At 43.9% G+C, this 15,438-nt stretch overlaps 1 protein-coding gene across 3 annotated transcripts in view; it reads left to right on the top strand.

Annotated features, from left to right (window-relative positions):
* KCNH5 (potassium voltage-gated channel subfamily H member 5) overlaps positions 1–14,977 on the top strand; it is a 161,812-nt gene extending 146,835 nt beyond the window's left edge. For all 3 annotated transcript variants that reach the window (XR_014946809.1, XM_085549560.1, XM_015865668.3), the window contains one exon: positions 1,682–14,977. Coding sequence is in view for 2 of the 3 variants with exons in the window: in XM_085549560.1 (XP_085405686.1) it covers positions 1,682–2,629 (948 nt within the window). In the remaining variant the exon portion in view is untranslated. The remainder of the gene's footprint in view (positions 1–1,681) is intronic.
* The last annotated feature ends 461 nt before the right edge of the window (positions 14,978–15,438 follow it).

Here is a 15,438-nt window from a genome sequence, read left to right on the forward strand (position 1 = left end):
CTTCCCCGTGCCGAGGCACTGCACTGCTGACCCCGTGCTGCTGGGCTAAGCTCATCCAAGTGAGATCTGGCTCAGTGTTTCAGGTTTGAGCCTCTGACATAGAAAAAAGACAGGAACTTCCTGGCTTTTGGAAGAGCCCGTTTCAGGAATGAAAGGTACAGACTGTGTCAAATGAGCAAAGTTTTGGCTTTTCTTCCGCGGAAGGCAGCAGCAGCAGTCACGGGTAATTATATTCTGTACAAGGAGATAACCTCTGGCTAGAGAAGTTTTCAACAGAGAAAAGCGAGGAATGGGAAAAACAAAATACAAAGGCAGGTTTCAGGGGAAGAAAAGTTTTCGGTGAAATGCAAGCGTTTGGAGGGGGAATCTAAAGGAAAAAAATGATGCTGTTGTTTGTGCTTTGTTTGTTGGCTCTGGTCCTTGTAAACAAGTGGCAGGGTGGAAGTTGAAGATGGTATCTCCATGCTCTCCCAACCCCATATTAACTGGTGCCTGGGGTGTGGGGTCCCCAGGCTGCCTGCAAGTACCACCTACTGTGGCCAATGAGCAGGGGGTAGAGGATGTTTCCCCTCTGCTGATGTTTCCAAGGCATGTGGCCTGGCACATCATGGTGCAGAGCAGCAGTCAGAAAATGTGGCATCACTTATGAGTAACAAGCATAGAGTCAACTTGAAGGGTTGAGGTAGCAATTCCTTGGGTCCTTCCACATGCTCACATTCCTTTCTCTATGGAGCGATGCTTCAGGGTGAAACATCTGCATCACTAAGTGCCTTCCTCTTCCTACAGCATCATGAGACTGTGGATATTGCTGTGTGTTAGAATCACACAGTTCCGTTATGATGCTCCTGGGACACTCACACATATTAGACACATAAAGTGTTGTGCTGCTTTGTGAAGCCACATGACACAGCACATGGGGAGCCTAATTGCACCCTCTGGCCGCTGCCACATCAGTAGCAAGAGGGAGAGCTCAGAAGTAGTGCACACGTTTGGATGTTCCAGTCTCTGAAAGAGTGTACTCATTGAGTTATGCTTATGGCTATGCTGAATTATCGTTTCCTTTTGATCTGCACTAAAGAGAGGAACAGAACAGGTATAAGTGTGAGTGTAATGGATAGGTGCGGGTCTCTGCATTCAGGTTCTTGTTTGCTTCTTTTCTTCCCTTTGTTCAGTTTCTTTCCTCCTGCCATCAGGATATTTTTAGTTTTTCAGGACTGTATCTTCTGCATCAAAATACAGGTGGAACTCACTTTTTATCTGTACCTTAAAGATGGTGTGTGCACATATGTATATATATGCACTAGCATATATCTGAGATTACTATGATCATAGAATCATAGAACAGCCAGGGTTGGAAGGGATCACAATGATCATCCATTTACAACCCCCCTGCTGTGTGCAGGGTCACCAACCACCAGACCAGGCTGCCCAGAGCCACATCCAGCCTGGCCTTGAATGCCTGCAGGGATGGAGCATCCACAACCTCCTTGCACAGCCTGTTCCAGTGTGTCACCACCCTTGATCAGCACCATTGTAATTGACTATAAGAAACTGAGATAGAAAGGAAGGAGAAATATCTTTCCCCAATTAGGATCATGTTGTTTCCCCATCTGCCACTTGTGCTGCACTGTTGTGTTTGGTGTCCTGTGGGTACTGACTGTTTTGGTCTTGTCCCCTGTAGATCATCTTCAGGAAGATCAGTGATGTCAAGAAGGAAGAAGAGGAGCGCATGCGCCAGAAGAATGAGGTGACACTGAGCATTCCTGTGGACCACCCCGTGCGGAAACTCTTTCAGAAGTTCAAACAGCAAAAGGAGATGAGGAATCAAGGCTCAACCCACATCGACCCAGAAAGGAACCAGCTTCAGGTGGAAAGTCGGAGTGTGCAGAATGGGGCCTCTATCACAGGCACCAGCGTGGTCACTGTGTCTCAGATCACCCCCATCCAGACATCCCTGGCTTATGTGAAAACCACTGAGGCAGTGAAGCAGAACAACAGGGATGCAATGGAGCTCAAGCCCAACGGGAATGGAGATCAAAAGTGTCTCAAAGTGAACAGCCCCATGCGGATGAAAAATGGAAATGGGAAAGGGTGGCTTCGACTGAAGAACACGATGGGGACCCACGAGGAGAAGAAGGAAGACTGGAACAACGTCACAAAGGCTGAATCAATGGGGTTGCTCTCTGAGGACCCTAAGTGTAACGACTCAGAGAATGGTGTAAATAAAAACCCACTGAGGAAAACAGACTCTTGTGACAGTGGAATAACTAAAAGTGACCTTCGCTTGGATAAAGCCGGTGAGACTCGCAGCCCCCTGGAGCACAGCCCCATTCAGGCTGATGCTAGGCATCCCTTCTACCCTATTCCTGAGCAGGCCTTACAAACCACGCTGCAGGAAGTCAAGCACGAACTCAAAGAAGATATCCAGCTGCTAAGCAGCAGGATGGCTGCCCTTGAGAAGCAGGTGGCAGAAATTTTAAAGATATTGTCTGAAAAGAACGTACCCCAGGTCTCTTCCCCCACATCCCATTTATCACCCCAGCGGCCCCCCCAGATACCTTGCCAGGATATTTTTAGTGTTTCGAGGCCTGCATCACCTGAATCAGAAAAAGATGAAATCCACTTTTAGCATATACCTATGTGTATATATGTATACAGTATATATGCAGAGGTGTATATATACCTTTATACATATATAGGTGTGTGTATAAGGTAAATATATATACATATATATTTTCACTTGCATCCAATATGACTTGAACACACCAAGGATTTTGATATGTAAATATTGCATGTCCAGCTGGATTCTGGCCTGCCAAAGAAAACAATTATTAACATAGATATTGCTTGTATAATATGCAGTTGACTGCATGCACACTTTACATTTATTTATAATCTCTATTATGTAATAAAAGAATGACTTTTGTTTAACAAAGGCAATGTACTATTTAAAGAATCAGGGTCTAACCTGCCAATATTGCCATGACAGTTTTGATCTCAGGCTGGGTGAACTGAGCTTTTACTTCCTCACTGTCTTTTCTGCCAAGTTAGGCAGTAGGTTAATGTGACATGGAGGACATGTTCAGACTTCAAGTAGTACCATTTCCTGGTATCATTCCATTACAATATACTGTATATTTGGTAATAAGTCCCCCTACTCCTCCTAAAGGGTAGGCTCAGCTCAGTTGACAGGGAAGGGCACCATGTTGGGTGCTGAAGTAGATCACTGGAATTTATTCGTGTGGACGTTGTGCATGCACAGCCTTCTCTTTCAAGTATCCTCCTGCTCTTTTAACATCGTAAGTAAGACATAGTAATGGTGATGTATGTAATGAAATGCAACAAACAGAAGCTCTCTCAGCTGCACACCCTGTCTGTTTGGGGGTAACATCTTTCTGAAAAGCCTCCTTTTATTGATGCAGTTTTTACTGAATCGTTAGAGTAACATTATGTAGATTCTCTTTGCAGCACTTGGCAATGGTGTCCGCTTCTGTCAGTATCTTCATTAGGATGTCCTGTTCTTCAGAGGTTGCTCTCCCTCTGTCCCCTTCATTGCCTCTGGCAAAATGACTTTGAATGAGGTCTGAGCAAGGGAGATAGCAGTCATGCTTCAGCTGCTTGGGAGCCTAGGGAGCAGATTTGGGAAGCTGGAAGTTAAAAGACTGCAGTGAATCCCCCCTTCTGAGGTTGTTTATCCATCTGAAGCTACCTTTGAGAAAGAGAGAAAATCAACAGCCAGGATGGGAAGTTGGTGATGGTAAAATTCCCTTTAGCCTGTGGCACTCGGTTGATGTTGGGGTAGGAGACTGGTGGGTGTGATGTGGGAAGATGTCCTTCTTGCCTTGGACTTGATGAAGCTTTCAGTGGATAGGATGTGAAGATTTGTGTGCAAGCTCTCTGCATCCACACCACCAGTTGTTAGGCATATTAAGGCCAGTAGTTCTGTTTTAGGTGCTCTGACCTTCCTCTTGGCTGGCTCCCATCAGCATCTTCCATTCTTGATCTGTGCTCAGCCTCCTCTGCCACTTAGACCGATGCACTGCCCTTTGTGATGGCTTTGCAGGGCATGCTTTTGCATTTGACCCTGTTTTTTCTGCTACTGGGAGCTGAGCTCTTGGACTCTGGGTCTGATGTTGGGCATGGTGTGGGTATTTTTGCCTCTTTGCACTGTGTGAGAATTCAGGTAGACACTACAGTCAGCAGAAGAGGCCATCATGGCAGAGCTACTGGTGGCAGAGCAGAGGGCAGCAGCTCCTTCAGAGAAGGACATCTCTACCACACTTCAGTGGCCTCTCACATTAAAGTCCCATGTTTTCAGAAGTGCCTGGAGTAAAACATATGTATCAGCCACAAGGCATCACTATCAATCAGGTAAATAAAAGGCATCTTTATAATCAGTGGGTATCCGTACCAGAAATGTTACTTCACATTAGGAAACTAAGTTGAACTAGATGACTTCTTGAGAAACCAAAAAAAATCCAAAGCAAACAAAAAACAGCCAACCAACCAACATCTGTAGTAGTGGCAATTAGGAACCTGCATCACATCTCCTGCTGTGAAATCCAAACCCATAAGCTACAAAAGGATCTTAGAAAAGCCAAAGAAGCCATTGCTTCTGCTGTATCAGCTCGTGGAAGGACAACAGTGATCTTTCTCCTTTGTTATTCCTTTCTGGCCCATTTCTGCCTCTCTTTCGGTCTCTTTCTTCATGAAATCATAGAAAAAAAAGAAAGTAGAATCACTGAAAGGGACAACTCTTCCTAAAGGCTGATGTTAGCCTGCTTGCTCATCGTGCTTTCTGCAGCTGCAGGTGCGATTGTCAAACAGGGCAGCTGTATTTTGCAGCTGCTCTTCTGACACAAGTACAGATCTGCAGCCACACTTTGGTCAGCAGGGACAATCTGCACTCGCAGAACAGCGGAACTTTCAGAGTCCTGCTCTAAACCTTCCCCTGGTACTCTGACAGAGCTGTGGGGTTGCAGCGTTCAGGAGTTACAGGGTTGCAGCAGGCTGCTGGAGCATGCACGGACCTTGGCAGGTACAACTTAAGTGCCAAGTTTTGAAGATGCGGCTGTTGTTGCCTGGCTGGATTTGTGGCTCAGCCTCACAGCAGCTTAGCTCCCTCTGCCCTGAACTATGCAGTCAGCAGCAGAGCCATGTGGCTGCCTGGGTTGTGGTTGAGTCGAGTTCCTTGCATGCATGAGTATGCCCTGAAAGAACCAGCAGGGTGGTAGGGGTGACTCTGTTAGAAAGCTTTAGCCTTAATGGCATTCCTCTGCCTTTGTGAAGGACTTTTTCTGTTTCTCTGTAACTGATATTAACTCTAGCTAGAACTGCATGGCATGCAAAGGGATCTCTGTATCAGTTTATCTTGCAAGTCAGATGTAACTTTGTGCCACCTTACAATGAGAGATCATGTAATAGGATTAATCTAACCTTGAAAATTATTTGAGCCCGGAATGTCTATTGCAGTTCAAGTGCAACTATACTGGTTAAAACACTATAAATAATGTAAAATAGTAAGTTCCTGAAACAAATGCAGCATTTCCAGGGTCACTTTGCTTCAACTCTGATATTCTAGTGTTGTCTGTTGTTCAGTGGAACTGGCTGGTGCCTTGCTCAGTCCGTAGTGTGATGGGTGTCTTGCAAACAACAAAACTCTCTGTGCAGATGGTCTCTGTGTGCTGGGGGTGCAGCTGGAGCTTCAACTCCAATTACTGCTGTGCTGAAAATACGTTTTATACAGTTCGGAAGCATTTTGGAGCATAATATGTTGTTTCATGGAGTTATTGCTGGGGCACTTGTTCAGCTTTCCCATCTGCTAATGGCAGTGCATGGTGTGATCCAGCACACTGCCGGCTGGAGCGTCCCTCTCCTGTTCAAGAAGCATGAGTCCGTGTTGCATTCAGCCTTGACTCAAAGCAACCACCTACAGCCGTGCAGTAAGGGACCACACGTGTCCCTTCCACCTATGCCAGCAGCCACGTGCTGCATGCAGGGAGCTCTCAGCTGCATGCTTTCCTTTCCTGTAAGAGCTGCATACGTGTACAGATGTTCCTGCCACGCCTGGTAGCGGTGTTCATAGCACGTACAGTGTGCTCCGTGTGTTCCAAGCATTTTAGCCACACACAAGTGGATTTTATCTTTCTGGATAAGGTATGAATAGAAATAAAACATGTAAACACTTTCCAAGGCATACAAACTAGAATACTTCAAATAGCATTTTTGTGTAATACTACCTATATGAGATAGAACAGCACTTCTGGCTAATAGCTGAAAAAAATAACTATTGTAGTGGAGATATAGAGGGGAAATATCCCTCAGTTCTTCTGATTTTGTATTTGTATGTCCTGTTTTCTATGTTTTTGTCTTTGCCAGGGGGCAAGGGTTAGAGCAGGGCTGGCTCTGGAAGTGACAAACTTAAGCATTGCCAATTTTTCTTTTCCCTGTTCTGCAGAAGTAGCGCAGCTGTAGGGATTTGAAGCTGCTGGCACTGATGTTTGGGCTCATTGCTAGATCCAAACTGAGTCTTCATTCACCACCGTGTGGAAAGCAATCCTGTTACACAGGTGTGAGCTGAAGTTTGAATCTGATGAACTTATGGAACCATACAGTGTGTTTTGGATTCCAGGACAATTGTAGAGAACTGCAGGCTGCAGAATTAATGTTGCGCTATTTGCAAGCAGCGAGCAGTCGCTCTGGAAGGAACCCATCGTTTGCATGGGTCACAGAACAGATGCGTTCATAAAAGAGCTTGGAGGCTGTTTTGGGAAAAAGGCATCCTGAACTGGAAGGAAAAAATCCACAAAAGCCAAAGGTTTAATGTGCAACTTGGGAGTGAGGAGGAGGAAGTGGGATGCATTACAGTGACTTGACGCTTTCTTACTTGGATTTGGAGCATTTGGAAACCCCAGGCCGATCTTTATGGATGTCAGAATTGGACAGATGATTGTTTGTTGAATATTTTTCTTAAGTGAAGTGCCATCAAAGCAATACTCAATTTTTAAGAAAGCACATTCAAATAGCAGTTTCCTGCAGAAGAGAGTTTTTACAGATCTTGTTACAGTTGGGTTTAGCAGGCTGGATCTAAAAGCTTTATTCAGTTCCTTTTTTGAAGCAAAAGCTTGTGTTAACACATATCTTCAAGCCTATACATCAGTTGTGCTTTATAGTTTTGCTGCCAACATGCTTGATAGGGAGTGTTTAAGAAGTGGGGTTCCTTTGGAGAAAAGCATCTCATCATGGTACCCTGTGCTCTGTGACTCCAGTCCTGAGCTGTAGGAGTTAAACATTTCTCTTGGCACTTGTGCATCTGCACTGGTTCCATTTAGGGAATTTAAGGGGAGAAATAGAATAGTTGATGCAGTCCTTTACTCAGATGGCCCTACTCTTTACCTATGTCTCTGCCACCAGAGCACCTTCTTATGGTGTCCACAGGGAAGGAAGGTTGGATCAGACCAGACCTCAACATCTGAGAACAGGTTTTGTCATTTCCCCTTATTTTTTTCCATACAAGCAACTAATGTGATCTCTGATTTTTCTTATTGGTTTTAATGTGTTGAGGCGCATTTCAAAAGAGAATACATTCTTAAAGCAAATTGCTGACTGGAGCTAAAATAGATAAAAAGAAAGAAATGTCTTGCTTTTTCTGGCAGAAAAGCAAGAAATGTTCATACTGACATAAAGAATATTGTGCAAAGATCAGCGTCGTGATACCCTACAAATGACAAACAAAATAAAATCATCATTCCTGAGGGTGCATTTAATAATACAGAAAATTGACCTTGTGCTTTGCTGTGGGATGAGGAGACTTATTTTGATTTTGAACACTCAGATGATACAACCATTCAAAAAGGGCTTGTGCAGGCCATAGTAAATAAATTATGTGGATTTATTACATTAATCTGCCTCCTGTTGCAAGGCAGGTGGATTCAAGCATCTGAGGCAGTATTATTTCCTCATGGTTTTCTGCTCAGAGATGCGAGCTTGCTTGGCCCACAGTCTGAGACTGCTGATGTGCACCAACTCTGTATCTGTCTGTCCACCATAAATATGTCAATTGGCCTTAATTAAAAGCCCTATAAAAAGAACTTTGTATTAGCTTGGGGTCAGCCACCCCAATAACATGTCTGTCAGTTATCTGGTCCAGAGCACAACTCACAGTCATCAATGGCAAAGTAAATGTTTCTGCCTGTTTGCTAAGGATATATGGGCATATCATAGGTGTATATACCTGCCCATTTGCAGTAGAGACAGATCAGGCCCATTGGAGTCAGGTGTTTCAGATGAGTGGAATAAATAATGCTCCAGAGGTGTTAGTCTCCCACCACTTACAGTAGAGTAACGAGTTCAGATTAGACACTTGATTTGTAGACTGCTGGAGGGCAGGTTAAGAGAATGCAGCCTGTAACTCAAGCTCCCAGCCTGATCCTGCTTGTATGAAAAGGTGCCCCTAAAAGAAACCACTTACCATCTTTCCATCACAGAGGCACTTTCATACAGGGAAAACTGAAATGTCTCAGCATGCACCCAGAAACAAAGTGTTCGGCTCCTAAGCTGCTGAGACAGCTCCCTAAAAACACTCAGGTGCTTGGTTCTTGGCCAGTGGTGATTGGGTTTTTAACTTTTTACTCCAGTATCTTTGTATGATACTCCAGGAATCCTCATTTGGGGATCTTTGCCTGCCATGGGGCATTAAGAATGCCAGGAGTCTCATAGCTAGGCTGTGTTGTGCTGTGGAAAGAGGATGAATCTTGGAAGTGTTCAACAGAGGGAAAATATGTGCTGGAGAGCTTCCAAAGTAGAGAGTGACTGACCATCAGGTGATTGCCCAAAGTGAGCAGAGCCCTGGCTCCATATTGTGCAACGTGGGAGAGAGAGGGGAGAGGAAAGGAAAGGATATAAAGAATGAGGGTCCACAAATGGCCACACGTTGCTGAAGTTATTTTTTATTAGTCCCTATATAGTAGTTGTTGGTGCTTTGTAATTTATTTATCTGGAAGCTGGCAGGGTCGTGTTTCCTAAAGTTCTATGGACTGTGCATCATCACAGCATATGGGCTCTGACTTTGAAGCTGACCCTACTTTGAACAGGACCAAAGGATTTCCCAGCAGTCCTGCCTGAGATGTGTTTTTGTATCACTGGCGTTTCTGGAGGTTTTAGTAGCACAAATGGGAAGTGAAATATGAGAGTTCTCAGTTACATCTCATTATCTTCCAGTTTTTGATATAAACTTATTGAGGAATCTGATGTCAGGTTTCAAGGTAAAATGTGTTTCTAAGAGCTGATTCTTATCAAGAAGACACCAGAGAAATTTGGCGTGATCTGACACTACACCATTTAAATGAATTAAACCATTCGCTTGGTATCAGCTAACATCCACAGTCAGTGCCAAATGCTGAGAAGGATGTCTTGGTGACCATGCAGTTTCTGGAAGCAGTGGACTAAGACAGATACTTCTGCAACATCCAGCCTCTTCCAGCCTCTTCCCCAGCCCATTGAAAAGTGATTGTGATGTCTAGAAATGCCATAAAAAAAAATCAATTGCATTTGAGCTGATTTTCAGTGTTGCACTGGCAGAGATCCGTGGGCTATTCTTACTCTTCTGAATTCAGCCTTTTGTTCTCATTGTCAGCATGTTGACACCATTACTTAAGCAGGATGGGACTGTCCATAGAGTCTGACTACATCTATGGGGCCCATGCACATCCCTAGAGGCTGCTCCAGCCCCATTCCCAGGCTCATCCTCTGTTCTCATGGTGTGATATTACAGGCTCATCCCAAGTTTACTCATGACCCTTTTAGGTTTAACTGGAAAACTGCTTTTCTAAACACTCTGACTTTCTGTGTGCCCCTGCTGTCTTGCAGATTTACTCAAAAAATCCTTTCCAAACCACGGCTTAGCAGTGAATTTCCAAGTAAATCAAGCATGCCAAGGCAAACCTTCCATTCTCATTCTTATTTTATTAAACACACCTTAATTTTTGTTTTATATTGGGCACTTCTTTGTGGTCTTGAACATTATAGTATCCCGTAGGGATGGCAAGGACTGGAATGTTTGTGTTTTCTAATGAGGTTTTCTAATGAGAAAGGGAACTCAAATGAGACACCAGCTTCATGTTCAGTCCAATATCTGCCACGTGTGACTCTTTTCTCTGTTCTCCTCCTGCAGTTACAGCTTAGTTGAAGTTCAGCACTGGCAGCACTTTGAATTGATGCCATCCAGTGCTACTAAAGGTCCTCTTTATTTCCTCCAGACTACCCTACAGCTCTACTCATCATTTCCTTGTGAGTTATGCAGGGATGCTCAGGTGCTTTCCTGTCTTGGACTTATTTCAGAAGAGTTTCCTATTTGATTCACCTGTTTTCTCTGTTGTTATTTGGTTTTCCTAGAACAAAAAGCCTGTTTTGTGTTGGTAGGTCAGGAGAAGACATGCATGGCTTGTTTCAAGCCAGCAAAGAGCAGCAATGCCATACACTTCACTTTCAGGATGATGGAGCAGTTGAGGCTGCTTTCAGGACCATTAGTCTGAGGTCACAGTTCAGATTGTAAATTGAGTGTCTTGCCCAACCTCTCATGGAAAAAGGAGTTTTCTTCTAAAGCAAAACAAAATTTGTGTTCTGCTTCTAATTATCCCTCTGGTGTCCCTGCAGGATTAATTACTGCTGCCTCCACTTGTATCATCAAAAGCCGTTTGGCCACAGCTTCTTTTTTTCTCCTTTCTTTTTAGGTATAATTAGGAGTTCTGGTATTATTGAGAAGTTCAGTCAGGTGGTACTTAAGAGTTACAGAGCTGAAATGTCACTTAAACATGTACCTTAAACCTGCCTTTTGAATGCTAAAACCACCATTGAACTTTGTGAGCTCATGCCTCTGGGATCACCCATACATAAAATCTTTCTTCTGAAATAAAGAGCAAAAGTGTATTTTCATTCATCGTGGTGCTCCCATGATGTGACTAATAGGAAAGGACCACAGGTGCAAGGATGTGATGGCACCTTCCAGCTCTTGCTACCACCTCTTGGTGCTCTCCAAGTTCCCAGCTGCATTTTTTACTTAAGGGAAGGGCTGAGTGCCACCAACTGCGTAATTCTATCAAGTGGTAAATTCAATTTATTGAGTGGGAGAGGCAGCAGCTCGCAATAAGGCAGGATTTGGGTTTTTTAAATCTGCCTTGTGGGAATTGGGCAAGCTACCAGAAAGACAATAAGGGATTTATCTGGCAATGAATGCCAGAGGAATGCTAAATATGTGAGTGGCAGAATTTATTAATACCAATGAAAAAGCTCATTAGTGCTAAAGTGCAAAGCAACTCTGTAAATACACTTTTCAACTGTCCCAATAAAATCCCTCTACTCAGACAAGGAGAACTCAGGCCTGTGCAGTGCAGAATTGGCTGATCAGCTTTCTCACCAAATTCACACACAAAACACATCTCCCCCAGCACAACAGTTTGCACTGTTACATCAGCACAGACAAATTTAACCTCTTTCTGTTTCCGTCGTTGCTAGTTTGACAGTCTCAATGCTGTTCCTAGAGCTCACTCTGGACTGTTCCTCATTTTTCTCTTTGGATAGGTGTGCTTCCTTTTTTGCTTCTTGCTGGTTGTTGATCGTTTGCTTGTCAGCAGATCTGTGGTCCTATAAGGGAAGTGGGAGCAAACATAAAACATGCAGCTTATGAGAGTGCAGGGGAGGTGGAAAGGTTACCAGATTTTTAAGGACAGTGTCCCAGCAGTAAAAATAATGCTTGTGGCTTTCTAAACACTGAGGTCTGCCTGCACATTTTTGTGCAATAGTATTGTTGAGAGGCACGTGGCAACACAATGTACGTGCATTTGGCCGTGATGTGCTTCATAAACTTTACATACCTATTTGATATTGTTAAGCATGACAGAAGCCCACAACTTGTTGGAGCTTTTATGAGCAACTGCAGCTGGGGAGATTGTGCTCAATTCTACGTGCTTTGAAAGCTGTGTGATCTGAAGCAAAGTACTTATGTCCCTTCCCTTCCCTTCCCTTCCCTTCCCTTCCCTTCCCTTCCCTTCCCTTCCCTTCCCTTCCCTTCCCTTCCCTTCCCTTCCCTTCCCTTCCCTTCCCTTCCCTTCCCTTCCCTTCCCTTCCCTTCCCTTCCCTTCCTCCCATCTTCCTTTTTTTTTTTCTCTCTGTCTCTTTCCTTCCTAGCCTCCTTTCATTTTTTCCTCTTGTCTAGGTTATCAGGCTACCTATTAGCTTGTAGAAACAGGCAGATTTAATAAGTTATGCTGCCCTAGCACATCTAATGAGATAATTATCTGTTTTTCTATTTGTGCTCAGAAGAAATAATATGCTAATAGGAGCTGTAGTTAGAGCTGATTTGTTAATGTCCTGCTTAAACACCAGCCAGTGGCTCAGTGGTACAGTAAAGGGATCTCAGCAGATCTGCTAAACACTGTTTTTCATTTGGAAGGTAAATACCTTTGGACTTGGAGAATCCTGCGTAAGAATTCTTACTAAGTGGAATTATTATCCCACTAGTTTCACTAACTCCCACCCAGGTCTGAGGCACAAAGATGGATTTCTGGTGTGGACTGAGCTTTCTGAAAGCCAAGAACTGGTGGTACTGGAAGTTTAATTTCCAGCCCTTGTCTAATGCAAATGTGTCCCTACAGAAAGCATGCCAAATGTCATCAAAATGTAGAGGATGTGTTTGAAGCTTGGGACAGCTAGGTAAATCTCCATAAAATCAGGACCAATCAGAGGAAAGGGCACTCTATAATTAATATGTATTTGAATCCAGATAACTTATTCTCAGTGTCTGAATTGTCAGTAATCTCCATCCAAATTAACTGCTCAAAATTCATGACTGTCTAGAATATCTTCATACAAGACAATATGTACATCAGCTGTGCAAACTCTCTCTGGGGAAAAGAACAGTTAAGAATAAAGTTATTATCGCTGCTGTGGAGAGGGACAGTGACAGAGACAGGGGGTGTGCACTGGGTGCTGCTGGCCCAGACATGGCCTAAAGTGCTCCATTTTTGAGCCCTTTTGGGTTTCTTCATATCCACTCACGTAAGAGGTAGGAGCAGAGCATTGTGCAGTGGCAAAGCAGCTTGCATAATGCTTCATGAAGTATAGCCCCTTCCCCAAACCAGGCTTTGAAGGGTGAATTCCCAGCTCCATGGTGTGCCACCTCTCCCTCCTCCGTCCTTCTGAAATGCTTGTGAGTTCCCACTCACCTTTAGACAATGAAGTCATTCTGGGCTCTTAGGGGAATTAAAATCTGGGGAATGTGAACTGGGAGGAAAGGAGGATGGGGGCTGGGAATGGTCTTTTGTCTGTGCAGCCCCAGCTCCTCAGGGGTGCCAGGTGATAGCATCTCTGCACAGCGTGCTCAGGCTACTCACACCATTGGTGGCAGGTGGAGACTTCCTAAGTCATCACAAAGCACCTCGCTACTATCAGAACTGTCTAGATTTTGTTCCTAGGCTTCCTCCTCCCCCTGAATGGCAACTGAAAACATGAGCATGGCTTAGTGGGTATGATGACAATGGGTTGACCATTGGATGAGATGATAATATGGTCTTTTCCAAGCTTTATGATTCTAAGCTGAGCCAGGAGCTGCTGCACCATTGATCTGTGTGGGGAAAGGCTGAACCTACAACCACGCCAGCTCACTCTTACAAAACCTGCAGTCTCTGCTTAGCACCCACCCCACCCTTCATTCCTATCTCCTTCCCTGCTGTAACACCGCTGTGTGGCCAAGGTGTGGGGTTTTCCCTTTCCCTGGGATCTGTGGGTTTCCAGCCCTGTGCTCATGCTGTGACACCTCACTCAGCATCCCTGAGCACCCAGCAGGGCTGATCCTGTGACACTAATCCTTGGTTTGTGAGAGTGGTTCCACTGAAATTAGCAGGACTTTCTTCCCAAGGGAGGATTAATTCAGAGGAGCATAATGGGCTTTAAAACCTCCTTTTACCCTTAGGTCCTTAGTTTTGCTTTCACATTTCAAGGTGTTCAGTTAGCAGAAAAGGCACCGCCCAGATAATCCCACATGTGACCCTGTTTATAGAGAAATTGGGCAAAACAACTGGTTTTAAAAGCTCCTCTTGGAAAAACGGGCCTACAGAGTAACTGCAGCTTTTGAATGTATGTGATTCACAGACACTGGACTGAGGGGAGAGAAATATTTTGTGAAAACTCTTTTTTTTTTTTTCAAGGGAGAAATGGAGGGAATGGGTTGTTGCTCAGATGATTCTTTTGTTACTACTTACTGCTGTTTGTACGCTTGCCAATGCAGACGGCATTTGTGTTACTGGTGATATTTTTGAACAGCCCAGCTATCTTTTTTGCTGTTGTTAATATACTGAGGATTTGGGAGGATTTTAAATGCCTCTGCCCTTCAGGATTATTTCTACAAAAGCAATTAAGAACTGTATTTTGACAGCAGGAAGCTTATAAAAACCTGGAGAGAAATAATATATATATATATATAATAATATATTAAAAAAAAGCATTTGAAACTGAATAGCTACAAAAGGAATGCACCTCTGCTACCATATCGGAGATTCACAAAGTGATCATGAATGACATCAAGGAAGGACCATCCTTCAACTGAGACATCAGCTCATACAGAATGGACGCTCCTTGACCGCTCGCCTGCCTGCTGACGAGGGACCGTGGGGACACGCTGGTGGGAGGTGATGGTTCTGTCATTCCTGGACATTGCCACGTGTGGGTCAATGCACATTGGTTAATCCGTAGCAAAGTTTCTTGTTGCACTTTTCTGTTTGCTAAATTTCAACAACAAGGAAAAAAATGTGGGTCACTTTAAAAGCATTGGCAGACAACTGTTTCTAACCCAAAGGATTATGGGTTTTAGCACAATGAACTGTACTTCTTCAGGGAGGATCAACTTTGATTTTTTTTTCCACACGTCTTTATTTACATGTGGCTATATTTTCATTGATACAGAATAAAAAGTGCATTTTATTGACCTGGTGTTGGTGTGTTGTTGCATCTCATGAGCTCTGGCACCACAGAAGTGAGAGCTGCTGCTTTTCCTGACCAAAGCAGAACAGAGTTTGATGGAATTAATGAGCAAAGTATAATCTTATTTTTAGGAGGATTGGGGGTGGGGAAGGAACGCAGATCTATTGTTAGAATAGAGCTTGAATACAGAACAATAGGTACAGCGTTAGCCTTCCCCTCACTAGCCTGGAGGCAACAGGAAATAAATCAAGCTGAGCCAGGCACAGTCATCTCATCCATAACATTCTGAAGCATTTAATTCTTCCCCACCCCCATGGTAAATTAGAAGGAAGAGAGAATATTTTTTCTAAATGGATAGTAAGTATTTGTTTGTAGCCTTTCCTTTCATGAAGCGTTCCATTTGGATTGGTGTAAAGGCATAACTTTGCTTCAAAATAATAATAATAAAATCCTACGTTCGTTTCA

The sequence above is a fragment of the Coturnix japonica genome, chromosome 5 (assembly GCF_054131305.1).
Source record: "Coturnix japonica strain WE chromosome 5, WE-NBRP24, whole genome shotgun sequence".
Lineage (NCBI taxonomy): Eukaryota > Metazoa > Chordata > Aves > Galliformes > Phasianidae > Coturnix > Coturnix japonica.